This window comes from Gopherus evgoodei, chromosome 10 (genome assembly GCF_007399415.2).
Source record: "Gopherus evgoodei ecotype Sinaloan lineage chromosome 10, rGopEvg1_v1.p, whole genome shotgun sequence".
NCBI lineage: Eukaryota > Metazoa > Chordata > Testudines > Testudinidae > Gopherus > Gopherus evgoodei.
This window is the reverse complement of record NC_044331.1, coordinates 74,240,492-74,266,590: the sequence shown is the minus strand read 5'-3', so window position 1 is coordinate 74,266,590 and position 26,099 is coordinate 74,240,492. Positions and strand designations below refer to the sequence as shown.

At 43.3% G+C, this 26,099-nt stretch overlaps 1 protein-coding gene across 2 annotated transcripts in view; it reads left to right on the top strand.

The window, feature by feature from the left end:
• The window catches only part of MAD1L1 (mitotic arrest deficient 1 like 1), a 558,561-nt gene extending 532,689 nt beyond the window's left edge, over positions 1 to 25,872 (top strand). For both annotated transcript variants that reach the window (XM_030577083.1, XM_030577082.1), the window contains exon 18: positions 24,456 to 25,872. In XM_030577083.1, coding sequence (XP_030432943.1) covers positions 24,456 to 24,614 — 159 coding nt within the window. In that variant the 3' untranslated portion in view covers positions 24,615 to 25,872. The remainder of the gene's footprint in view (positions 1 to 24,455) is intronic.
• The last annotated feature ends 227 nt before the right edge of the window (positions 25,873 to 26,099 follow it).

Here is a 26,099-nt window from a genome sequence, read left to right as displayed (position 1 = left end):
ACCTACAGTAGTACCACAGATGGGCCTAAGCCAAAATCCTGTTTGTAGACTGCCATGGGGCGCAACACTCACCACTGGACTGGTGCCTTCTTCTGGTCACTCTGCAGATTAGCTCAAGGATGATGCCCCCATCCACGGTTTGCACCCCATCACTCTGTCTCTGCTTCTGCCAGCAGCCTCTCCAGGAACTGCAGTGTCCTCTTAATGACTCAGCCCTCCATCCATATCACCATCTGTGTTTCCCCCTCCCACGGGTCGGTACCTTGCAATCCATTCAGCCAGTCACTTCCTTCAGTGGCGAATGGGGGGGGACCCCGGCCTGCCTGCTGCTCCAGGTCCTGATCCAAGGATCCTGTAGTTGGCAGCTACTTGCTGCATCCCATCCAGCTGTTCAGATACATTTCCCTAGGCCATTTGCTCATGGCCCTTCTTCACCCTTACTTCAGGGCCTCTGCTACTCAGTCCCAGCAGCCAGCTAGAAGCTCCCTCTCACATAGCCGGTCCCTGCCAGCAACTGCTTTGTTCATGGTGCCAGCGCTTCATTTACCTGCTAGGAACCCAGTCCTTATCCCTGGAGCCCTAGACTGCAGCTGCCTGACTCTGGCCCCATAGCTCCTTTTATGTGAGCCCTGCTAAGCCTGGATTGGTTGCTCTGATGGTTGCAGCACACGCAGCCCCTCTAGGCCACTCGAAGGACTCACCTCCACTACTCCCTGCTAGGGTTAACCCCTCCCATGCCAGTGTGAGATAGACACCCCATCACATAGACACGGCCTAAACAAGAGGGCAGTTTGAATCCAGATCCATACTTGGTGACTCTTACCATGTCAGCTTAGTACAGTTAATAACTTCTGTTTAGCTGAAACCAAAGAATGAACTCTTCACACATGGAGTTAATGAGATGACAACACCTACTTCTGAAACCCAAATGATCCAGCCAAATGAAATAAGATTCCCCATAGAAATGTATAAACTAGTCTCATGAGTGTGAATTTAAGAACTGTAATACAGGAGTAGAGCAATGCTTCATCTAAGCTAATATCCTGCTCCTGACAGTGATCTATGTTAGATGCCACAGCGAAGGCATAATAGAACTTTGGGGAAATTTCTTCTGGAAAACAGTTGGTAAACATTTATACCCTAAATTACAAGGATTAATAATGCTTATACTTTTTATTTTAGCTAGTAATGCTTCTCTTATCCATGAACATTTCTATCCTTTTCTTAAATCCTGCTGAATTACAAACCTCAATAGAAGTGAGTTCCACGGATTAATTACACTGGTCTACAATTTTTGAGAAGTCGTTTGCTTCAGAGATAAAATGTGATATTTATTATGTATTTTGATGTGCTGAATTCAAATATGATAATTAAAACAACTGATTGGCTACTGTTTCTAAGATATTTAAGTTTTTACATTTTATGTCTATGTATATTGTGTAGATAGTAGAGTTTTAATCATAAATTGTAAACCTAGGTCTTTTCATGTGTTTATGGTTAATTTACATGATAATATTTCACCTGTCCTGTTTATGTAACATTTTAAAAATCAGCAAAAGGGTTATATAAATAAAATTTATTATGAAACAAAAGGCAAAAAACTATTATATACATAGTTTAGTCGTATTCAGTGTCTACTCGGCGCTTCTTGGCTTGTCTCTTGTATTCATTAAATGGAACATCTCTTGTCACTGTCCAGCAATAGTCTGCAAGCATTGATGGGCTCCATGTGCCCTGATAGCCTGCCAGGAGATTCCACTGCTGTAGTCTGGAGCCCAACAGCTCTGCCTTACTCTTGGGTAGTTCCAAATCCCTGACAAGGTCATTCAGTTCACCTTATGTTATGAGGTGTGGTTCAGAGGAGGAGGATGGGAGAAAATGTGGGTCCTGTGACATTGACGGTTCAGGACCAGAAGTTTCATCCTCTTCCTCGTCTGACTCAAGTGAAAATGATTCTAGTGCATCAGGAACCAGCAGTCCTTCTCCGTAGGGTACTGGGCGTATAGCTGATGGAATGTTTGGATAATGCACAGTCCACTTTTTCTTCTTTGACACACCTTTCCCAACTGGAGGCACCATGCAGAAGTAACAATTGCTGGTATGATCTGTTGGCTCTCTCCAAATCACTGGCACCGCAAAAGGCATAGATTTCCTTTTCCTGTTCAACCACTGGCGAAGATTTCTTACACAAGTGTTGCAGCATATGTGTGGGGCCCACCTCTTGTCCTGATCTCCAATTTTGCAGCCAAAATAAAGGTGATAGGCTTTCTTAACCATAGTGATTATACTGCGCTTTTGTGATGCAAAAGTCACTTCACCACAAACATAGCAGAAGTTATCTGCACTGTTCACACAAGTACGAGGCATCTCTGCTCACTTTGGCTAAACAGAAATGTGTCCCTTTGCAAAATCGAGCACGATACTGTATGATTTCCAGAGCTGATATAGGGCAATTTCTTCAGCAGAGTGATGTAAGCTTCGTTATGATTGCATCATCCATGACATCTAGGAATAACATGATGCAATTCATATCATGTATGATGCAATACCAGCTTCAGATTGCATCATTCATTGTTTTGCCTAAAAAGCAAGTACTGTCCAAACCCAGTCATAGATTTATTCATAGATCCAGTCAAAGATGTATTTTAGTCATTTCTGGTTTAAATTGAGATCCCTTCCCTTTATAACTCACGTATCCTCCGCCATTCCCAAGTCAAGGGTCGTATATACTGACCCAATAGCATATCTTGAAAACTAGAGCCAATCAACAATTTTAAGCATCTTTTTCGTTCTCAGTGACCCAGAATTAGTAAAGTTGGACTACATTTATTTCAGAAGCATTTTGGCTGCAGAGCAGTGTTATTAGAGCTAGCTGGAAAGATTCAGATGAAACAGTGTTTCAAAATGTTTCACAGAAATGGTTTGATTTCACTGAAGTTCCAACAGAGTTCTGCCTGGTTAGCTGCCAGCTTGGCCACCTTGCTCCTCAGCAGCCTGGATTACCAGGGGACGCAGTTCCAGGGCCACCCAAGAGGACTGCCTCAGAGCCAGGAGGCACCCTTACTTTTTGTGGAGAATTTCAAAAATTTGAGGTCATAATCGGAATTCAAACAAATTCAAAATATCTCTCTACTGTTAAATGGAATTATCTTTCTCCACCAAGCTGTATTATATATTGTGCAAACATAAATAAACAATTCTATTTGATTTTTGTCATCTTGTATTGGTAAATAGTAGTGTCTGACTGTCCTTAATGTCTGTTATTTCATATACCTCTGCTTTATCTCTTTTCATTCTTGTCCATTCCACCATAAATAATCCCAATCACTAATTACTGTTTTTGGAGAGAACTCCCTCTCACCTCATCCTATAGTCATTTTTGTATGCCTTCTCTAAACCTTTTCTGTTACCATTCTGCATTTTTATGAGGAGGTCACCAAAGTGTTCAAGGAGAGAATCCCCATCAACTTCTGTAATGACGATAATATTTTTCACATTCTTTTTCTGTCCTTTTCTTTAATATGCAGTGGCTGGCATCTTTGCTGTTTTTAATGCCCCTTCCCATTGAGCAGTTGTCATCTTTAAACTGGCTACAATGATTCCTAGTTCTTCTTCCTGAGAGGTTAGTCATTTCAAAATGCCTCAGCACGGTAAAGGTCCTTTAACTTGGCACTTGTCTATATTGAATTTCACCTACCCGGTGACCTACTTGTTAGGTCCTTCTGGAGTTCCTTAGAATCCTCCACAATCTTGACTAACTTAAGTAATTTTCTTGTTTCACGATTCTCCCTCTCTTCAAAGTCATTAATGGTACACTGAAGACAATCAGTCCTAGCCCTCTGATTACTGGTGTCTTCCCCAGAACCTCATAGAACTTAGCAGTAGGCCTAGTCTAGAATAGTCCTTACCCACCTGATATTGGAAGGAGAAGGAAGAGTTTGAAATCCAGACCTAAACATTTCTCAATTTAGAGTCTAATGCTCTAACGTTCTGAGCTAGAACCCCAGTTCAAAACACTCCCACGTTCTGTGCCTGATGAGAAAAGGGGTCCTGGGAAGAACAGTCAAATCTAGACTTGGAATCCTGATCCAAATTTTGTGTCTTGCACCTGTGTCTAATGAAAACAGGATGTGTGTTTCTTATGGAAGCCTTAGAGAGCAAAACTATAACTCTCAAAGTTAGAGCACTGTTCTGTGAGGCACCCCGCTATGGATTTATTTCCATGCTGAGAATTGGCCATCTATTTTTAATCTTTTTTTCTCGTCTTTTTACCAACTTTTAATTTAAGGCAGGACTGTACTTCTCACTGTGCAGTTACTAAGTTTCCATAATAGGCTTTTGTGAGGGTCTTTATCAAAAGCCTTTTGATAATCTAAATAAATTATATTCACTATTTCATTAACTCTTTCAGCTGTTCTGTTTCAGCCTTGTATTATAACTGATTTTTTTCCTCAGGATTTCCCCCCGCCCCCACCCCCATATACTGAACTTGACCAATCAGGTTCAGGAATAGATTTTTTTTTAAAAAAGGGAGAACAGCAACGATAGCATGACAACAGCAGCTGCTGCACAAAAGCAAAATAGAGAAATCGACTTCCGAAATATGAATTCTCTGTTAAATTATTTTTGTTGGTTGGTGAGTGTGTCGGAGGATTATGACTAAATAAGTGAGAAAATAGCTTACAAATAATTCATAAGATACTTAAATTGAGAAGACACCTTAATGATTGCAGCTGCCTTCTGGCTAGCCCTTGTGATGTATTAGTGTCCTCACTCTTGAAGATAAAGGTCACATCAGATCTAAGCTCTTGTACATCAGCATGTCTGTAGTAGTCCATCCAAGAAATAGCATTAAGGAAGCATTAAGGTTGAGTAATCAAGCACTTAAAAGTCAAGAAACATACAGTTGTAGTTGAAAGCACAACAATACATTTTGGTCCCTTGTGCTTCTATCTGGAAGAAAAGGCTCTTCCAAACTCTTGGAGACAGTGTGACCTGCTGTGTGACCTTGAGCAAGTCACTTCACCTCTCTGTGCCGCCTTTCACCCTTTGTCTTGGCCATGTAGGCTGTAAGTGCTTCAGGGCAAGGATTGTCTCTTTTTATGTATTTGTGCAGTGCCTAGCTCCATGGGGATCCAGTCTCAGCTGGGGCCATGAGGCAGTACTGTAAACAAAAATGATAATTGGGATTTACTGCCAGCCTGTTGTCCAGACTGCAAAATATTTTGCCACCAGCTCCCTGAAGACTTCTAATTCTAACCATGAGCAGGAGAATTTTTTTAACCTTAACTTTACCAGAAATAACTACTGATGAAGCTTTGAAAAGGAAGCTTTAAGTGTAAGGGAGGTTTCAGTATTTTAAATACATTCACATTTCATTGTGCCGAATGATCCTGTCTTCCTTGTGGGAGATGTTCCACACAAGGCAGAACAGGAGAAGTAGAGTCTTAGGCCTTTTCCAATTGACAGGCAATTGTAGTGCTGAGTTTTTCTTGCCACTATCGAAGGGAAATCCAATTCCGAGATACAGGGACAAAAGTGGGATAAGACTTTCCGCAACTAAAACTGGATTCACCCCCTAGACCAGTGGTTCCCAAACTTGTTCCGCCGCTTGTGCAGGGAAAGCCCCTGGTGGCAGTGGTGACAAAACAACAGCTTCTGGATGAAGAGGTTGGTTGCTAATTTATACTTAACCAATAGCTAGGATTACTGGTTAAAACAGTATGGTGGCCTTTAAAGGGATATGTCATTTTCTCCCCCATTTGTTGCACTCTCCATAGAACCACTACTGAGATCTGAGATTACAACAGGATGCTCACTTCAAAGGGCCGCCCCATGACATGGCTTATATTGTGTAGTTATTTGAAATCTATTAAACATTATTGTTTGCAAAAATTTACATATTATACATTTCTCACAATCCCCTCCAACCCTACCACCCGATAGTTTAGAAAAACACTGGGCTAGAGGGTAGTTCAGGCAACTGGGAGTCAGGAGTTTTGAGTTGTTTCCATGTTTCTACCACTGACTTGCTGTGTGAGTTATGGGATGTCATTCCATCTCTCTTCGCCTCTGTTTTCCTGTCTGTAGAAGAGGGCTAATGCTTACCTACCGCACAGAAGTGTTATGGGGATAATTAACTAACAGTTATGAAGAGTTTGAGCTCTTCAGCTTACAAGTGTCATGGAAGTGCAAATTACTGCTATCATAGTTATACTTGCTGCTGTGTGTGTGTTTGTTGTTGCAATTTTGGTTATACAAAATGTAGCAAGAGAAGTTATTGGTGCTCTCCAGAGAACATAAAAACGAAGAAACTACTACTAAAGTGTTTTGGTTGCCTCTAAGGCTTTCAGAATTGATGTTAAAAGCAAGCAAGCGAAACATTGGGCTTAAAACAACTTCACTTTTATCTGTAGTACAATTTCTGTTTTAAAATTACTTTCTCTTAACATCTTTGTTTACAAGTCTCAGGGATAGCCCTTACTTTTGTTTTCTCATGTGTGTTTGTCTTTCACTTGGTGTGCACAAGAGATTGAGAGAGAGAGAAGGCATCTATTCGGACACATACAAGCATTCCCAACTTGAATTGTAAAATATGATGCAGTTGGTCAGGATGGGATCATGTGTTCTAAAACACTACCCTTTCTTAACTGATTTTGTGCACCAAAAACTGACTAACCAGCTGTTTGCTAAGATCGGGTTAGTTGACCCTGTGACCTTCTATATACTATCAGCATGTTAGCTCTGTGTCTGGCGTATCTTGAGAGCAAAAACACTATAAATTTGAGATGATTAAACTTATAACAGCATTGGGGTCGTACTGCCTTGTTATTTTCTTTGCTTTTGTGTGTGTGAGAGCGAGAGGGAGAAGGAGAAAAATAGGCATTAAGGTCATTGGTAGATATATAATGACAGGAACACTTCCGGGTGCCTTTTGGGACATGCAAAGGCATTTTTGTTAGCTTTGATTTTTACATGGTGTTTCAATCCTTTAGTGCTGGAGCTGATGGTTGTAAAGTAAAACTGCTGCCCCAGTGTAGGTCTGACTTTTTGGTCTGGAAAAAAAAAATCACAGGAAATGTATTTGTAATAGGGTTACGTGACCTCTGTTAGCCAATGACAAGACTGGTCCGTGGTGTGGCAACTAGTGAAAAGTGGAAAACTATTTTTAAGCTCAACCATTTGATAGTGTTAGGCCATGCAAGGCAGGTAGACTTAGTACAGAGAGAAAAGAAGCTGTCCAGGTAACTTGCAGAGCATCAAAGAAATTATAGATAGAAGAGGTCAAGATCCCCCTCTGCCAATGCAGGATTTTGTAAGAGTAAAGGTTGGTCCTGATGAGGTTGGCCAAAATTTCTTATCCCACTGTTGTGCACTGTGCTAGTTAGTTACCATCTCTCATACCAATAGTGGCTGCATGTGAATGCTGCGGAACGCACACAGTTTGTAGAGTGCAGTTTGGGCTCCTTTGGGAACGGATATGCTGTATAACTGTTGTGACAAAGCTCTGTCCTTGTCTCCATGGGTCCTGCGTTTCTTGATGGATTTCGCTAGCCTCAGAGGCTCACTGTGGCCTTCCCCTTAACCCTTCTCTCTCTATAGACACAGGTCACAGTCTACTGAGCCATTTTCATCATAAGCCAGCGAGGGAGGTAAGGAGAAGCTATCCTCCCTTGCACAGTCTCTGTTGTCTCCCAGTCTCAGTGATTAATCGGGGACAAAGCAGGAGGAGTCCAGGCCCGCCCAGGGACCCTAATAATATCAGCTATGGTAGCTGACCTTTTAGGAACAGGACACATACAATTCCCTGGGCTGCTTCCCCACAGCAGCCCCCACTTCCTTAAGCTCCCCTTCACCCTTACCGCAGGGCCTCCTTCCTTGTACCTAGTATGGTGTGTACAGCTCAGTCTCTCCAACAGCACAACTTCTCACAGCTCCTGACATGTGCACCCACCTGACTAACTGGGAGGCTTTTTAACTAGTTTCAGCCCCTGATTGGCTTCAGGTGTCCCAATCAACCTAGCAATCTTCACTGCCGTCTGGAAAGCTCTTAATTGGTCCCAAGTGTCTTAATTGACCTAGAGCAGCTGCCATTTACTTATCCTGGTACCAGGGATTTGTTTAACCTGGGGCTAATATATCTATCTTCCATTACTTTTCTATAGCCATCTGTCCTTGCCCCATCTCACTGTAAAATGCTCGATTCAGTGCAGTGCTGTCCCTTTAAAAGTGTAGGGGAAGCATGAATTGTCGTGATGCTTTTTGCAGGTAACATTTTGGATTCATTCTTCAGACAGAATAAATCCATGCTGACGCTTTCCAAGTTTAAAACTCCATTTTGGGTTGGAGGCCCAATGCTCAAATACTGCATGCTACTGCGGTTGCAAACACAGTCTCCCATGGGTGGGGACAAATGCAAGATGATGGCTTTTGCAGAGCCCTACCAAACACTCTGCTTTGCTTCTCTGGATCATAACCACAGACTGCCCTCTGTGTATGTGTACATTAATAGTTTTGAATGGGAATTAGTCTTAGCCATAAAGTTCACTCACATCTAGATCAGAAAGGGGGTGGAGGTAAAGCTTCTTTTATTAGTGTCACATTTTTAATACTCAAGCTTCAATACCATGGTGATGGGGACCACATATGTACATAGATACCATAGTACTGTCTCTAAATTCAATTAGAACTTTAATATTCCATATAACGAGCAAGGCAATATACGAGGCCTTTAGTCTGTGGATTTAAAATGTTTGGAAACTGTTATATTTTCCTCCTGTCTATAGCTGATTTGCTGCCAAAAGAAGATTTGGTCTACAGTTAATTTTAGAAAGGTTAACTCTATTTACAAAAATAAACCCAAGCATGGAGAGATGAAAACCAGATGGATGGGGAATAATGGGCTCCTGGTCTGCAGAAATCATAGTAGAAGCTGATCTGACAGATAAACATGCAAAATATTTCCTTTTTTTCATTTAACACTATGCAAAGGGGGGATATGCTCTGAAAGCTCAAGTTTCTCCTCAAATGACCTTGCCACCTTTACAGCATATGCCACCCTGTCCTCCAAGAGCAATAGAATGTATATATGTATATTTGTAGATTGCTAGTGGGTTTTCGGGAAGATTGCTGAAAGACTTGGCACAGGGAAAGGGCAGTTTTTAAAGAGCTCCGGGGGCTGGAGAGATTGCTGTTTGAGTGGCTTGGCTGCCTCGAGGTCATTGCTAATTAGTTGCATGTTGCCTAAAGAACTGAACATTAAATTTTAATGCTGCTATGAAAACAGCCACCAATCACGCTTTCTCCCCTTTGTGTCCATGCTGCTGCTTGCTTTGCTGTGGCATCTGGAACAGAGATTAAAGTCACACCAGGAAGGGAACAGAGCTACCTTAAAGTGTGTTTAAGAAACCGAGGTAGTATCGGCGCTCTGATGACAGAGGTTGTAGCATGACAGCTGTTACTGAATCATGCATACAGGCCCGCTGGCAAAATATATCAATTTGTATGATATCTGGGTGTCTTTTCTTCTGTTTTCATAATTACCAGGATAATGTCTGCATAAATCTTCTCACTGCACCTCCAGCTATAGAAGCTGACTGGAGGATGGCAGACTGTCTGTGGAGAAACACCAGCATTGAGGAAGAGTTAAACATATGTCAGCCAGAAAGTCTTCCTACCAGAGAAGGTGAAGAGCACAGGCAGATTCTTCAGAGTCTGTTGTAACCACATGAATGCCTGAGAACCAGCAGTGCTGTCCTCCCAAATCCTTCACTGATTAAGTACCAAGGACAGTACAAGGAGCCTCTTTGGGTGTGTCTACACTTCATGCTGGTGTATGATTTCCAGCTCAAGGAGACATGCCCATACTAGTTTTGATCAAGCTTGTGTGAAAACAATACAGTGTAGCCATGGCAACATGAGCAGTGAGAGGGGCTAGCTGCCCCGAGTACGTACCGATAGCCTGGGATGGGCAGTTAGCTCCTCACACTGCTGTGGCTACACTCTTTTTTTAAAACACTAGCTTGATCAGAGCTAGCGCAAGCATGTCTCTTGGAGCTGACAATCACACCCCCAGCTTGACGAGTAGGCATACCCTTTAAGGGAACTTCAATAAATCTACCTCGGCCCTAACCTGTGTGGGCATCTTTTCAAGGGATGAAATGAAATTTACTTTCCATTCGCGTTCAGTGTTGGGCTTCCCCTGCTATTCCTTCACAGATTTAACTTCAACTGTTGTTGGGTGAGTGAGATGGGAGTTCAACTGCTCTTCAGTCAGCCATGGGCTTCCTTCCATGCATAACTGATCTTAGGTGTATCCTGGAGGAGCCATTGTCTACTGGATGATAAGGGAATTCCCTCTCTTTATATTACAGATTCACAGAATCTGTGCTACACCCCAGCTATTAAACAGTCTCTTGGGGGAACCCCTTCAGTGTGCCAGATCCGCAAGGAGCTTACTCTTCATTCAGGGTAGGCCCGGGAGCCTCACTGTTTCTGAGACTGAGCCTCTGTCCTCCAGCCCTCCTGCTTCATGCAGTGAGTTTTTCCCAGTGAGTCCAAGTGAAATAACTGCTGGTTAGAGGCTTGTACACTCTTCAAGGACCGATGCACCTCAGCATAAATTTGCAGTGACACCAGACAGTCTATTCAAAATAGTAGGTTTATTAGTCAACTGGAACACAGCCTCTGAAGTCCTTAGCACAGAGAAGTGAAGGTCAAAATAATAGTCCATCTGGCCAAGCCAAAGCAATCCTCCAGCCAAGCTGTAATGGATTTCATTTCAGGCTCTGTCTGTCTCTGAACCCTTAGTCAGTTCCAGATGAGAGAAACCAGCTTCTTCTAGAAGCTCAGTCTTTATCCCTTGCTAGTCACCTCCCAGTCCTTTGTCTCCAGGCAGGGCTATGCTGAATTCACAACCCCACCTGCTGGAGCTTCCTGCTGTTGAGTGTCGATTGTTCAGTTGTTGGGGCTTCTGTTGTCCATTTGGCCCCTCTGTTGATCTGGGTTGGTTTCAGCCAGTTCCTTAGTGACTCATTTGTTGTGGCCCAGACAGCAAGGTGACACACTTCATGTACTGCATGCTCTGCCTCCAAGAGCAGACTGAAACCTTTTTCCTGCAGTAGGTAGCAATGCAAAGTACGGGGGAAACTGAGGAACATATAGGAGTCATAAAAATATTACAGAAAATTCCTACTTCCTCACAGTTTAACTCTAGGCTTCCCAGTACACGCCCATTAATTTCAGGTCTGACTTTGAGAAAACATACAGTAACTCCTCACTTAGCGTTGTAGTTATGTTCCTGAAAAATGTGACTTTAGGCAAAATGATGTTAAGTGAATCCAATTTCCCCATAAGAATTAATGTAAATAGGGAGGGTTAGGTTCCAGGAAAAAAAATTTCACCAGACAAAAGACTATATACCTATACACACACCGTATAAGTTTTAAACAAACAGCTTAATACTGTACGCAGCAATGATGATTGTGAAGCTTGGTTGAGGTGTTGAAGTCAGAGGGTGGAAGAGGATGGGATATTTCCCAGGGAATGCTTTATTGCTAAATTATGAACTAGCACTTGGCTGAGCACTCAAGGGTTAACACATTGTTGTTAAAAGTAGCCTCACACTCTACAAAGCAGCATAAATGGAGAGAGGAGAGACAGTATGGCAGACAGAAACAGAGACCCACATCACGGGTGTGAGAGAGAGATGCGCATTGCCTCTGTAAGTACACTGATCCCACTCTATGTACATTGCCTTTTTAAGTAGATCAGCAAGTTGAGACAGCAGCTGCTGCTGGCTTCCTCCGTCCTGAGCCCTGAGAGATGGGGTAAGCGAGGAGCAGGAGTGAGTGGGGACACCCTGACAGCGCCTCCCCCTGCTCTTTCTGCAAGCAGTGGACAAAGCAGGTGGCTTTCAAACAACATTATAAGGGAGCATTGCGCACCTTTAAACAAGCATGTTCTCTAATTTATCAGCAACGTAACAATGAAACAACATTAACCGGAACGACTTTAAGTGAGGAGTTACTGTGCTGTATTTTGGGTGGCAAGTTAATTGATCTGCTTAGTGTCCCAGTCCCTAGTTTCTACTGTGCGTGAATTTGCCAGTCTTGGTGAATCATGTCATGAGTAGAGTCACTACTAACACCAACCTCATGTGTTCAAAAACCATGAGATTGGATTAAAAGGGGGGGGGTGTGTTGGGGAGGGGAGTTATTTGCATTCTGATTTGTGACATTTTAGGAGGAAGCCACCTGCCCCCAAAGTGTATGTGAGCTTTTCAGGGTCAAAATCCAGCTTCAAATACATATGCAAAACGAAGTCCTCCTTGGCTGCTCAGAGTCCCTGTCCCCTTCCCCTCTGCTACCTGCAGGTGGAGGAGCTGTTATTCTATCCCTCTTCCTCTCCCTGCCACTATCTTCTTCACTCCCTCAGTCTCCTGCACCACATTGATTTCCCTCTGGCTCCTCACACTACATCATCCCCTTTAGTCTCCTGCTCCCCCGCATTCTCCTGCAGCCCCTAAATCTATCTCCTGCTCCCTCCTCAGTCTCCCCATGCATGCTTTTGTAGTGTCATCACTGCTTTCACATTCTCTGTGTCCTATTGGGGTGTCCTCTCCAGCCCCTCCAACCATGGATTGGCAGCCATTTTGCCTCTGGGCATGTCTTTGGTCTCATTGAAAAGTAGGAGGTGGCAGTCTTCTTTATTAGTGATAGTCTCACTGCCTCATGCAGACCGATCGTAGTGAAATGGCAGCCATCTTGATTGGATAGTGATTGGAGAGGGTGGACATTTTGAATTAATTGTGAGTTGGTGGCTTTTAGTTGTTTTCATGAAACAGGTAAAAAAAAAAGCAGAATTTCTAAATTCACAATAAAATGATGAGAGTTGACAACACTGAGCCACAGAAGTTTCAAGAGTAACTGAAGTTACTCTGATGCCCAAATGAAAACTTAGCAATGGTAGACAGCGATTATATAGGAGTCATAAAGCACCAAGATTCAATTCTATGCAAGGACAACTGGTGACAGGTTGAAGTCTGATATTTCATGCCTGGAGCCTCAGAGAGGGTCAGGCTCTGAGGCCTTTTTTATATCTTCGTGTGGCTATATTTTTCTTTCTCCTTTTTGAACAGTGATTTTACTCCACGTAGTACAGAATGTGCTGCTCTGTAGTGACTTTGCATACAGGAGACTAAGGGCTTACCATTGCTTTTCTTGACTCTGGGTTTAAACCCAAATTTTGCCCAGGGAGCCAGATTAGAGCTAAATAAGAACTAGAAGAGGGTAATGAATAAACTTGATGCAAATTATCAATGTAATCTGCCATTTGGCCCATATGTTACTTCGCCCTGCACAAACCCTACGCTGCTTGGATGGATAGGAGCAGGCATACTTTTTATACACTACCCAATCCCATGGTCAAACTCCTAAGGTCTAATATCTGATTGTAGTTAAGTTAATCACAATGGATTACCTAGGACAGTGATGGTCACAACATCTTTTTGTTCAGTTCTCTGTCCTTTCCCCTTCCCTGCCCATGACAACCCATCCATAAGGCTACCAAGGAGATGAGAAAGATAAACGTATTAATCACACACTGGTGTCTGCTGGATACTAAAATAACAGTCACTCCAGTGAGACATGCCTCACAGGCATCTCATATAATCTGCTCATTTAACCATTCCCAGCCCCTCTCTCCCCTGATGTGCAGTCACCCACTGTCTCTGGCAAAGAGAAAAGCCATCTCCTGAAACAAGAGGAATTTGTTTTTCAGCTGGTAACTAGTGAATCCTGAAGTCTGCACGACCCCTGAGTCACATTAATCACTGCAGCCACAGGCTTGTGTCTATTTTTCTGCCTATTTGTTATAATTTGGAGAAGGGAAAATAAGGAAACTAGAGGCCCCTGGCAGGAACACAATGCTGAGAGGCTGAGCAGAAGAGTGGTGAGTGTCTGTGGAATCAGTGTTAGCACTCAGTGAGTAGTGAAAATGCAGGCAACGTCTTTCTCATTGGTGAGGGTTGTATGGTGTCTCTTGAAGCTCAGCAGTTCATTGCACCAGCAGCAAGGTAGTTTATGAAATGTTGCCATCTAAATTCACCTTAATACCACTTCCGTCTCTTGCACTCACACAAATATTTTGCAAGCTTTGTTCTACATGTTCTCTCCCTTGTTTTACCATTCAGAACTACAGTTCAGAGCAAAGCTAAATGGCACCCCGTTACAGGAAGCAGCAAGCACAGAGACCTATTAATCAGACCCTATACAGATCATCCTAGTCCACCTTCTTCTTTTCAGTTGTTAACCTCGTTGTTCCTGGAAGCAGGTATCCTCTTTCCCTTTTTCCTTCCAATCCTCCCAGTGAGGAAGAGAACTTTAAAAATGAATGTGCCTGTTACTGTAGCTAGTCCCTCTTCTAAACTGGGGACTCTCAGATACGGGGTTCTGTTCCCAGGCCCTATCACCTCCCTCAAGTTGTCTGCAGTCTGCAGTATGGCTCCATGCCTGTTTTTGGTCTTCTTGCAGTGTGCCTTCTGGGGAGCCAGGTGCTGGCTGGCTGGAATTGCAGCCATGTTTCTGTCTTACTTCAGAACCTCATGCTCTGATTTTATCAAAAAGGATGGAGAATCTTATCACTAGTCTCCAGAATACCTTTGGACGGGAGATCTCAGTAGGCGAGTCCACGGCTGCTATTTTCCTTTATTTACATGGAGAGGAGAAATGTAAATTTAGCTAAACAATAGCACTAGCATTGCAGTGTAAAAATCCAGAGTCATTTTAGAGGAAGTAACGAGAGATTTTTCTGTGTCTAATTTGTCTGTCCTACAGTGGGTTGGCATTCCACTTTACAGAGCACATGTGGTAGAGGCTGTTAATGTTTGTTAACCATTCACTCTGCCTTCATAGCTTGTTTGCCATTCACTCCTCAGTCTGACCATTCCGATATGGTCACTGCACAGGTGGTCAGGAAGTTGCAGCATGGACATCCTAGTAGTCCAGCTATTCAGAAGCTTTACTTTGACACCAGTCATGTTAGGACATGTATGTCCATTTCTCTGTAGGTGCAGTACCAATGGCTGAGAGGTTAGTACCTCTTCCTTGCTTCTAAAACTAAGATACTGTAGCAGCATTGATTTTTTTTAAAGGTATCGAACTCTTTACCAATGGACAAGGAGGAATTTGGTTCAAACACATAATCCCACATTTGGGATTTGTATTGGTTGGTATTTGAAAAAAGTCTGTGGATTCCATACCTTATTCTCTTAAGCCCTCATTTTCTTTTTTGATAGAAGACATTTTTAAATACCTCAGAGGTAGGTCCAAACATCAGCTATTTCTACTAGCCAGAGGCCTGGTAGGAAGTTATAACATAGGATTTTATGCTTAGCCTTGCTGGGTATGTCTCCACAGCAATAAAAGAGCTGCGGCATGGCCATGGCTGGCCCTGGTCAACTGAGTCAGGGTCATGGGGCTCGGGCTACAAGGCTATAAAATTAGTGTAAATGTTCAGGCTTGGGCTGGAACCTGGGCTCTGAGACCCCCACGATGGGGCTGGATCTCAGAGCCTGAGCTCCAGCCCAAGCCCAAACAACTACATTGCAATTTTTAGCCCCGCAGCGTGAGCCCAAGTCAGCTGACCCAGTCTCTGAGACTGTGCTGCAGGTTTTTTATTGCAGTGTAGGCATACCTGTAGGCTACCAAGAGTATTTTGTTTAGGGGAAGTCCCCTGGGTGTATTTTTATCTCATTAGAATATGGTATTTGTCTCTTCCTATCCTAAACTGCTGTCCAGTGTTTCTGTGTGCCATTAAATAATTGCCAAATTCCACCCCAGAGGTGGCTGCCTCAGTGATGGAGTAAGGTTGTGAAAATAATAGTTTGTAAGTACATCTTTCAGGATCAAAAGGTGCTATCTGAATAAACGAATGCAAGAAATCAGTAGTACTTATCAAATAATATAAATATTTATAAATTCTTCTCTTTATTTAAAGCCTGAGACCTTTCCTCTCGTTTTTGGGTGTCACTTTTTACTATCGAAACAGCAGCAATTTGTGGGAGACCTCATGACAGAAGAAAAGTCATCCATCACACGCTTTTTCTCTCCCAGGACTAACATCCACTGGTTTACTCCCCAGGAGAGAAGTGGATACAGTTTGACAAATGTTGGTATTGGTGTTTAAATTTCCCTTTTTGCCATCTCCTGGTGGCCTGCGCAGATGTATGCACATAAGTCAAAGTGCGTGGTTGTGTGAAGGAACTTGCCCATGTGCAGCGCTCCACTTACTCATTTCCTTTGACACTGAGTCAGTGTAACAGCCGGTGCTCAGGCAGTTTTTTATCACTTGTGTATATAAAACCTGGGTCATGTTCCAGATTAAAGATGGAAGTGCATGAGATGGATGGCTGTACTAAAGAGACAGGAGTTGTGGTTCATCTCAATATTGAATAATAAGCAAGAGACAGGAAGTGTTTGTCATAAATCTCGACATATGCATGGGGTTGTTCCTCCCTTACCCTGCCCCAGTATTCAATTTTCATCCTGGATTGCCAGGCACTTGGTCCACTTCGCTCAGCAGTTAAGAGCAGCTTTTTCATTACATTCCCTGGAAGGCACTTTATAGAGACGTCTGTCCCCTTCTGCCTCATAAATCCACTTTATATTTCAAGCTTGCCACATGGGGATCAGAGGTCTTGACAAGAAGCAATTATTATAAAGAACCAGTTCTCCCTTTTTTAGGTTACAAAGAGAATATTATGGGGAAAGGGAATTTAGCTGAAGACAAGGAGAGGTCATTTTTGTGAAAGGCAGTGTTCCCTGATTGATGGACAACCACACGGCCTTATTAATGCTCAGTCATTAAGTGTCCCGTAGGGCATGCTAGCATGATGTCACAGGCTAACAAAACCTGCTGGTTACTACAAAAATAAACGAACAGAAGAAATAGACTGGGAGTTCTGTAAACTCATAAATATTTCCAGGCACAACCACATCTTGTGGGCAAATTTAGGTTTTTTTTGTTTTTTTTTTAATATTTCTATCATTTTAAATGAACAGCCTCTAATTACAGTGATTTGCTAGCTACCTGGGGACCTGATATTTGAGCAGGGTGTAATGCTTAGGAGAGATTGATTAGTGAAGCATAATTCAATTGGGGGATTTTGATAATGATATTGCCACCCAAGAGAGCCAAGTCTGAGCAATTATACAGATTCTCAGTACCCGCCTGATTGAATTGTATAATTTCAGTAGTCAGTCTCCCTGTCAACGCCCCTCTCCCCCCCACCTCTGTGTCTCTCCATCCTTTAAGCTTAGAAGAGATCTTCTAGAGGCCTGTTTAAAGGGGAAAAGATACTTAGCAAGAATTACCCTCTCTACAGAGTAATCCCATGGTACAGACACTAAAGAGAAGGCAGTAGTGCACCAACTCTATGGAGAAAAATGTGGCCATCAGATCCTATCTCTATATTCTACCCTGCCCTGGCCTAAATTTAAAACATCAGCCGAGCTTTGAAGGAGGAATTGATTGTGGTATTTTTAGCTGAGCAGTCAGACTTTGCAAATACTTTTATTCATGTATGTTCCTTTGGGGGTATGCGTGTGCGCACACAGACTCTTACACATGAGCTTTGTTTTCAACATGTACTCTTTGCTGGGTGTTGGAAGCCCGAGAACAGGCTTAGGGCCCTCTCTGAGGCTGTGCTGCCTCTCTCTCTCTCTCTCTCTCTCTCTCTGACAGCTGCGTGTGGTCACTACACCTTTGACATTTAGAAAAATCTCAGAATCTAAAGCAAGAGGCAGAAAAGAAAATATTTTCTTGTTTAAAGGTCAGAGCCGACTGCTTTAAAAAATGGTTTTAAAATTGGTTTGTTGGACTGTGACAAGATTTAACCATACTAATGGATGGAGAGACCATGTGATTTGGGGTAGGCAGCAAAAGAGAAGCCCTGCAGTAGACTGGCCGAGGAAGCTATAAAAAGTAAATCATGCAAACTAAAGAACTTGAATTAGGGTTTTTTTTATGGCTTACAGGAGAGCAGGTGTCATGTCCAGCTAGGGAGCTGGCATACAGGTTGTGCAGTGGTCTATGATAACACTGATGTGTTATTAGGTGGGGTAAGAATGTTGCAGAGTTCCTAAGGATGCCCAGATCGGTGCCAGAGGAGTTTTATAAAGGGAAAAGAGTGCCACAGGGCCCTGATTAAAGGAGGGTAGGTAGTGTGGGGCTCCCCAGCTTAGACACAGCAGAGCTGGGACCTTGACGTATGAAAGGTAGTGCAGCAGGATGTTCCATCTTGTGAGTATCAGCAGATGAGTATGATACCAGGGGTTGAGGAGGGCAGTGCAGGTATCTTGGTGGATGAGTCCATAGCACAAGAGGGAAAGTGTCATGGGCTGAAGAGAACGGTGTGGAAAGCATCATAGATCCATGGGTATTAGGCTTCACAGTCCTGTCCCCTGCTGCATACAGGATTGTTCCCTGCAATGTATTCAAAGTCTTAGTCTGTTAAGAGGTCACACAGCAGGTGATTCCACAGAGTGAGAAGAGCAATGCAGACATCTTAGCAGATGAGATGGAGCAGCCTAAGTAGCTTCCCTGAGTAAATGTCACTGGGGCAACAGGTTACTTGTTCATTAAAACACCTAATAAAACGAAGCCTTGAAAATAAAGGTGCCCCACTCACTTTGGAGTGTTGCAGAGTTTCATCTGCACAATAATGAAGTTCCTCACTGTGTCAAGGGGGTAGAGAGTCACTCTGCCAATACAGTTCAAGTAACACATCCTCTTAGGCCTTAACCCTTTGTATGAAAACGGTCACATTGTGAGAACCCTGTAGCACACACTGCATGCATGCGTCTGAATGCTCAGAAGTGTGTTCCTCCTACATCGTGCATCTCTTTTGTACATCACCCATGGATACAGCAGTGGATTTTCATATGAAAAGGAGGTGATTGCCCCACTTTGTGGTGAAATCCTGAATTGTATCAAACATCATGATGGGATTTTCTCCTCTTCTGCCTTTCCCCTACCCTTGTTCTCCCCTGCTGCTTCTCCCCCCAGCCAACCTTCTTCTGGGGCCTTTGTAGCCCAGCTTCCCTCTCCCCTGCCTCCCTCTCTTCTCTGCACTCCAGGGGTGCAGCGGAGGCAGAGGGCAGTGATGTGTTTGAGTCATTCATTTGTCAGACTTTCCCACAGCAAGGTGGGAAACTGGGGCAGAGGACACTGGCCAACTCACTATGGGGTCGGGTTTGTTTATGGCTGCAAGCTTTTGAATGTGCTTGTGGTGTTTGCTGAAACAATGCTTGATTCCCTTTCCCATGTGTTGGCCAGCATTCTGTCACTGGGTCTGACCAATGTGTTGTGTGACCTCTTGCCGCCAGCTGGTTGGTCTGCTAAGAACTGATGACAGTTCACGCCAAGTTTTATAGATTTTTGTACATTTTTGTACATTATTTTGTACATTTTTGTACATTTTAATTTTCTAGTTGCAAAAGTGTTCCTGGGGACGGGGAGTGTGAATTGTTGTCCCTGTCCCATACATCCATCCGAACCATTTGAATGTCTTGTAAACAGCCAAACAAAATGTTATCAGACCTTTAACAACATCGTCACCAGGCTGGAGAGAGAAATTTCAGCCCAGAATATCACTTTTTTGGGAAGTTTATAAATAACAAAGGCTGAGACAGAAAGTGTAATCTCAACCATACCCTGTAGCAACACTGGCACGATCTGAAACCATGTATATGTCCTGCTGAAGGGACAAAGACAAGTGATCCCCCTTTGTACTTCATACATCGCTGCATCACTTACAAACACCAGCATGGTCCTGGCAGCTGCCAGGGGTTACCTCCTCAGAAGGAGACGCTTTTTGCAGCATCTAGTGTCCCTTGGTGTTGTGAGCATAGTCTGCTTTAGATCATTATTGTGCCATGCGTGAGGGGGATGCCTGCTGGAGGTGAGGAGCTAATGTTTGCTTTCCTGTGATGCTCACGTTACAGACACTTAGCCTCTCTGTAAGTGCAGCGATTGAATGCAAACCGGCATTGCTCTTTTTCCAGGCCTGCAGCAAGACTGATCATCCTGGCATTCATGAGAGGAATGGGGTGGGAGAAGCTACTCTGTTCCGACCCTTCTCCACTTTCTGTGCCTTTCCGAATGCCAAAATAAATCTGCAGCTTGAAACACAGATATTGACTGAAGTGTTTGGCGGCAGATGGAATGAGCAGAGTGTGAGACAAATAGAAAGTTTATCCTGTGACTGAAAGGGAGCCAGCAGCTCCCTCGCTGGGCTGCTCACCTCTCTCAGGCATTCGCTTTCCATGATGAGTTTTAGATCCCACTCAGGCCTTCATCTCCTGCACAGACAGATAAATAGAGTGGAACAAATGGAAATGGCACACAAGTTCCAAGGTACCTGGTTCTCTTAAAGGACTGAGTGCTGACACAAGGCTTTATCTCTCTCCCTTCAAAAAAAATATAAAAAACTATAAAGCCTTGAATAATTTACCAATTTCCAGAGTTAAAAGGAAGATTTATGATGTTTTCTTCTGACTGGGAACAGCTAATCTTCTCTCTTATGGAAAAACAATTGTGCTAAAGACTCCTTTCTCTGAGGAGGTTGAAAAGCGACTGCTGGAAGTTCATGTCGCCACATAGTAGACGGATCCCACTTATCCCGTTCTTACCACATGGCCAAAAACCTGCTTCTGATTTTGTAATCACTCAATAGGGCAATGCACCCTAGAAGTACAAAGCCTAGTAAGGTTCTTGGAATTTCTTATCCTGGGTCAGGCACATACCAGTATATAGTAGAGAGTGTTTTGCCTCATTTAAATTGCTTTCCTGATAAAGATCCTTTATATTTCTGAACGCAGAATGGATTGATAATGGAAACAGGCCAAAACTGAAATGTCTGTTCCCCAAAATGTTGGTGGGTTGGATAAAATAGAACCTGGATCTGAACTGCCCTGGCTTTGGTTTTGCAAACCCCAAACAAGCCACCTTGATTTGCCCATTAACCAAAAGTGGCAAAACTAGGCCCATAACTTAGGTATCCTCTTTGACTCGGCCCTCTCAGTGGACCCACGTATTCAGTCCAGCTCTAAGTCATGCTGCTTTTTCTTACACATCTCTGAAAGTAACAACATGCACACAACTATGAATAAAACATTGGCCCCAGATTAGATTGAGCTGATTTTTAAAGACACATTAGACATTTTTTTCCTCGCATCTGCCATCACTACTGAGGAGATTTAAGGTTCTTTAGGTCCCCTACGCATTTCCTTGCCTGACTATGTTTGAGTTTGGCTTTAGCTCCAAATCTCCTGGTTTTTTAATGCTTGCTTTGGTGATAATTACATTCCTGTAATGTATTTTACCCTAAATTACTGACATGTAACCTCTCAACCTTAGCCCTATCACACCAGTGTTTCTGTCTGGCAATTTCCTTGTTTATCTGGGGATTACTTTTTAGTACTTAATAGCATTTGTGAACACTAAGAAATGCAAAGAGAATGTCGTGTGATATTTCTTGTGATTTGAAAATACCAGTTATCAACTTTTAATTCATTTTTATTTCAGCGTTTTTGTCCAGATTCATTGGTACACTCTGGCTGCTTTATGTCACTGGAGAGCCGTACAGAAGCAACCGAAGTGTACTAGCAAGTTAAGCCAATGAGTAAACTACTTTGATTCACCAGAAGGACCAGAGCACTAAAAAGAAGCAAGATTGTTCAACCTCAGTTTCTTCGTTCCTCTTGTTCTCCAAATTCCTGCTGCCTCTCGCATCTTTAGGATTATTATAGTCATTTTTTTCCATTATTTTTCATAAATGAAAGTTTGTGTCAGCTGAGGTGAGTAGGTAAAATTTTCTCCTCCTCTTCTCCCATTGTTCTCATTAAGACTGAAGTTACAAACTGAGCTTAGTTAAACTGCTCTCTTTAAAAGCAGGTACCACCTCCTCTTGTTCCCAATCAAGGAAGATGGTGTCCCTCTATGCTGTCAGGAGGCCAAGGAACACTCAGTCTTGTTGAAAACAGTTGGAGATGACCATGGACATTTTGAAAGAATTAAGCTCTTTATGGAATTTTCTGTAGTAGAACATGATTATTCTGCCTCTGCTGAGTCAGAAACTTTCAGAATAATGGGGGACAAATGACAATTAATCCTCAGTAAATAAACAAGTATTCAAAGTAGCTTGCACACAAAATTTCACTGAGTTCTAACTATACAGAGTTTTGAAACATTTGGGTAAGTCCATTACTGAGCTCATAAGGAACAAATAAACAGTCTGACAGTGGGAGCTAAACTTCTTAAAGCCTACATGGGTTTTCTTGTAAATTCTCAGAAAATTAATTCTGTGCCCAAAGAATAAGGGCAATAATTTTGGGGAGGAGACACTGTATTTTTCATACATAGCAAAGAGAGTTGCAAATTTCAACTCAGCTTGACTATAAAGACAAAACTTGTGCCTCCATAATATTTGGCTCTTCCTCTCACCAGCCTAAACTTTAGTGTTCCAGGTCACATAGAACCAGATCCAACACCCATGGGCTTGGATTTGCAAAACCAAAATCTGGCCTCCTCGGCACATCTCTGATTGATAGCATCTGGCCTATGGTCTAATTCAAGGCTGTGAGAGAGCTCCACACTGTGCCTGGGCTTGTGCATAGATTGCAAATGCATATCCCTCACTGACCTAGTTCCCTTTCTCTCTGCCATTTGCCAGTTTTTCATCTTTCCTAGTCTCTTCAATTTGTCCCTATCTGACCCAGTTTCACAGTGGATGCTCAGAAAGCAAGGCGGGTGGCTCCGCTAAACAAAGGTTTAAGGCTCTAAATTTCACCATCTGGAGTAGTTCATAAAGAGAAATGAACATTAAGCTGAACTGAAGTGGAAGAGCGTTAAACAAACTCTTAATTTACTTTTCCACTATAGAATCTTGTTTAAATCCCCTCCCCGGCATTGGTGTGACAGAGGCTTCCTCTGTGCCTTGCACGCTTCACAATCAGAAGTGACATTTACATGAGAAGTTCATAATGAAATTAATCCTGACTCCTGAAAACATGAAATTGGAAACAAACAGATCCCTGGGGCCTTTGGTGCTTCCCTGACATTATTGCTGCCCTTCTGGCAGGTGAAGATACATGCTGCCTGCGTGCACAAACACCCACAGCTCAAGGCATTGATATCCCTTTTGAGAGCGGGCGGTTCCACCTGAGCTGCTTCAGGGTTGCCCTTCTGCGGCATAGACTGTGGATAGGGAATGTCCTGTTACCAAAGCAGGTTGGACTGTTAGGCAGTGCTTGTGTTGTCTCTAGCTTTGCTTCATTAAGGGGGTAGATGAGGAGCAGTAATTGTTCCCCAAAGGGAAATGTCTGGGGAGAAAAATTTGAATTTCCGTTGTGATAGTTTTGCTGGTTTATTAATAAGCAGATTTTGTTGTGCCTGTGGCATGAGGGGCTCTCAAAGCATCCTTTGCCTCCTCTTGCATTTTGCTTCTTTATCCGTTTTATAACCTATGTTACGACGAGAGGAGATTTTCCCCGTGTATTGGGATTCCACCCTTCTATGTGTGTGTGTCTGGAATAATTTCTTCCATCAGCAAAGCACCTGGGTGTGTGAAGCAGGGCTGTCTGTACTGTGATAAATAACTCACAGCACTGAATCTCAGAGCCCAGGCGCTTGGCTTGCAGCGCTATGAAATTGCAGCGTAAATGTTCGGGCTCAGGCTGGAGCCCAGGATCTGAGATCCCACTAGTTGGTGGGTAGGTCTCGGAGCACGGGCTTGAGCCCAAGTCTGAATGTAGACACTGCAATTGTATAGCTCCTCAGCCCGAGCCAGCTGACCTAGGCCAGCTACAGCCATGCTGTCAGTCTTTTATCGCAGTGTAGACATACCTGAACTAAGGGGGCTAGTTAAAGGTAGATCATTGGCTCATTTAAAGGGAATGTTCATTGAAAACACGTCTCCTTATCCTCCAAGAGAGAAGGGGCTTAAGAACTTTGATTCTTAATGGAGAAAGAGCTCTTTGAATATTTCCTGCCTCCTAAGACCAGGCTATTCAAAGATTTCTCTTCTAAAGCATCCCTGGTTCTGCATTTTCTGCTGTGACTGCATGTGTTAATTGTTCAGACCCTTTAAAGTTTGTTTTCAAGATATTTTAAACATTCTTCCTACTGCCTTATAATTCATTATTCATTTGAGGCTCACACGGGGAGTATTGTTCAGAGTTTTTGGAAATGCAGAACTTAATAATGGTCCAATTAAATCATGTGTTGAACACCTGCTCTGCAGTAGATAACATTACTTTGATTAGAATAAGATGCACACTGAAGGAGACTCCACAGCGAGAGTGCTAGAATTCATCAGCATTTGGCGTGAAATAAAACCCTAATGTATTAATTTCTTTTCCTTTTCCCCTCCCTCTGCCTCTTCCTTCTCCCCTCAGGCCTCCAGCTCTTCTGGTGGGAAGATGCAACTTCTGGAAACTGAATTCTCTCTCACAATCCGTGAGCTCATTGACCTGCACCTGCTGCATCAGGACAGCATACCAGCATTCCTCAGCGCTGTAACCCTCGAACTCTTCAGCCATCAGACCTGTGCTTAGCCCTCACTGAATCCCAGCCTTGCACTTTGGACGTGTGACTATCATTGTTTCACCACTGACCAGTCTAGTGCAATGGAAAGGGGTTCCATGAGCTAGCCATGCCAAGTTCTTTTTGTTTCTTCTGCTGCATTCGGTTGCTTCCAATTTCTTTTGAAGTCCCATCTCTCCTTTTCTCCCCAAACGCTTCATGTCTGTTTGAAGAGGCAACCAAGGAGTCTGAATGAAGAAGGCATTTCCTGCTTCCTCCTGAGCTGAAGTCACATTCCTTTGGCCCAAAGTCCAATTATTCCTTGGCAATATTTGTCCAACCCAAAGCCCCATCTTTTTTTATGTTGATTTTACTAACCAATCTCTCTGACAGCTCTGAGCCCACCACACACATGCAGATTTCCACAATAATATTTCCAGGGGAGAGCATGTATAACTCCAGGTCAGAGTTCCCTTTTGCCAACTCCCTACCCCCCTATTTATGAACATTGAGACCTTTTTATTAAATTGCCAGCCTCTTATGTAGCCAGTCTCAACAGGAGTCGCTGTCAGGAAGAGCATGAGAATGCCAGCTTTGGGGAGCTCACAGTTGCTCAAGTCCCAGCTTCTTGCAGGACGATCCTGTTGAATTGGGTCTCAACCTCTCCCAACTGAAAGCTCTTTAAAACAGAGACCACAGGCTCTAGAGGAAATGACAGCTCAGGCTGCCACCAACTAATGAGGACTAAGGGTTGCCTTCTGGGAGTGCAGGACATTTGTGGAGGACTGGAGTTACGGATGGATAATTGGGCCCTTTGGATACAGCCTGCTCTCATAGACAGCTCGCTGATCAATGCGAGTTGACAATCTTTCAAGACATAAAACTTGGCGAGATCTAGTCCTTCATAACTCCAGATCCTGGTTTGCCAGAACTCAGCACCCATCTCTCTTTCTCCCTCTTGTGCTGTATATGCCCAGTGCTTAGATGTCGCTTCAGTGCTTTTCCTTCCTTGCGCAAGACTCTCAGGGGTTGCTTGGCTTATCTCAGGAACACAGGGAAAGGAGCAGGGAGTGGATGGCCTCTATGGGGTGTATTCACTGAATTGCTGTTTTGTAGCCCAGTGTCCATAGCCAGGGTTGTCACCTTCTTGTATTACTGGGTGTAACTCTCACCACCACCACCTTTCTCTCCTGACTCTGCTGAGGGACCTTTCTGACAGCTCTGAAATCTTGTACTATGATGGCGGGGGGTTGTTTAGTTTGTTTTTCAGAATAAAGTGTCACTTCCCCATCTGGGTGTATGCTTCTTTTATTGAGCATTTGCACCTTCCTTGGCGTCACTGATATCTGTTTGATAATGGATGGTCAATCAGTGATGCTTGGGTTGATTTTACCACAGGAAGGGAGGGCGTATTACCCAGCCCTTCGGTTCTCCAGGCACATCTCATCAGTACCAGAAACGATATTAGCCTAAGACATTATACAACAAAGATTCCTGCCAATACAATGGCTTCCCCT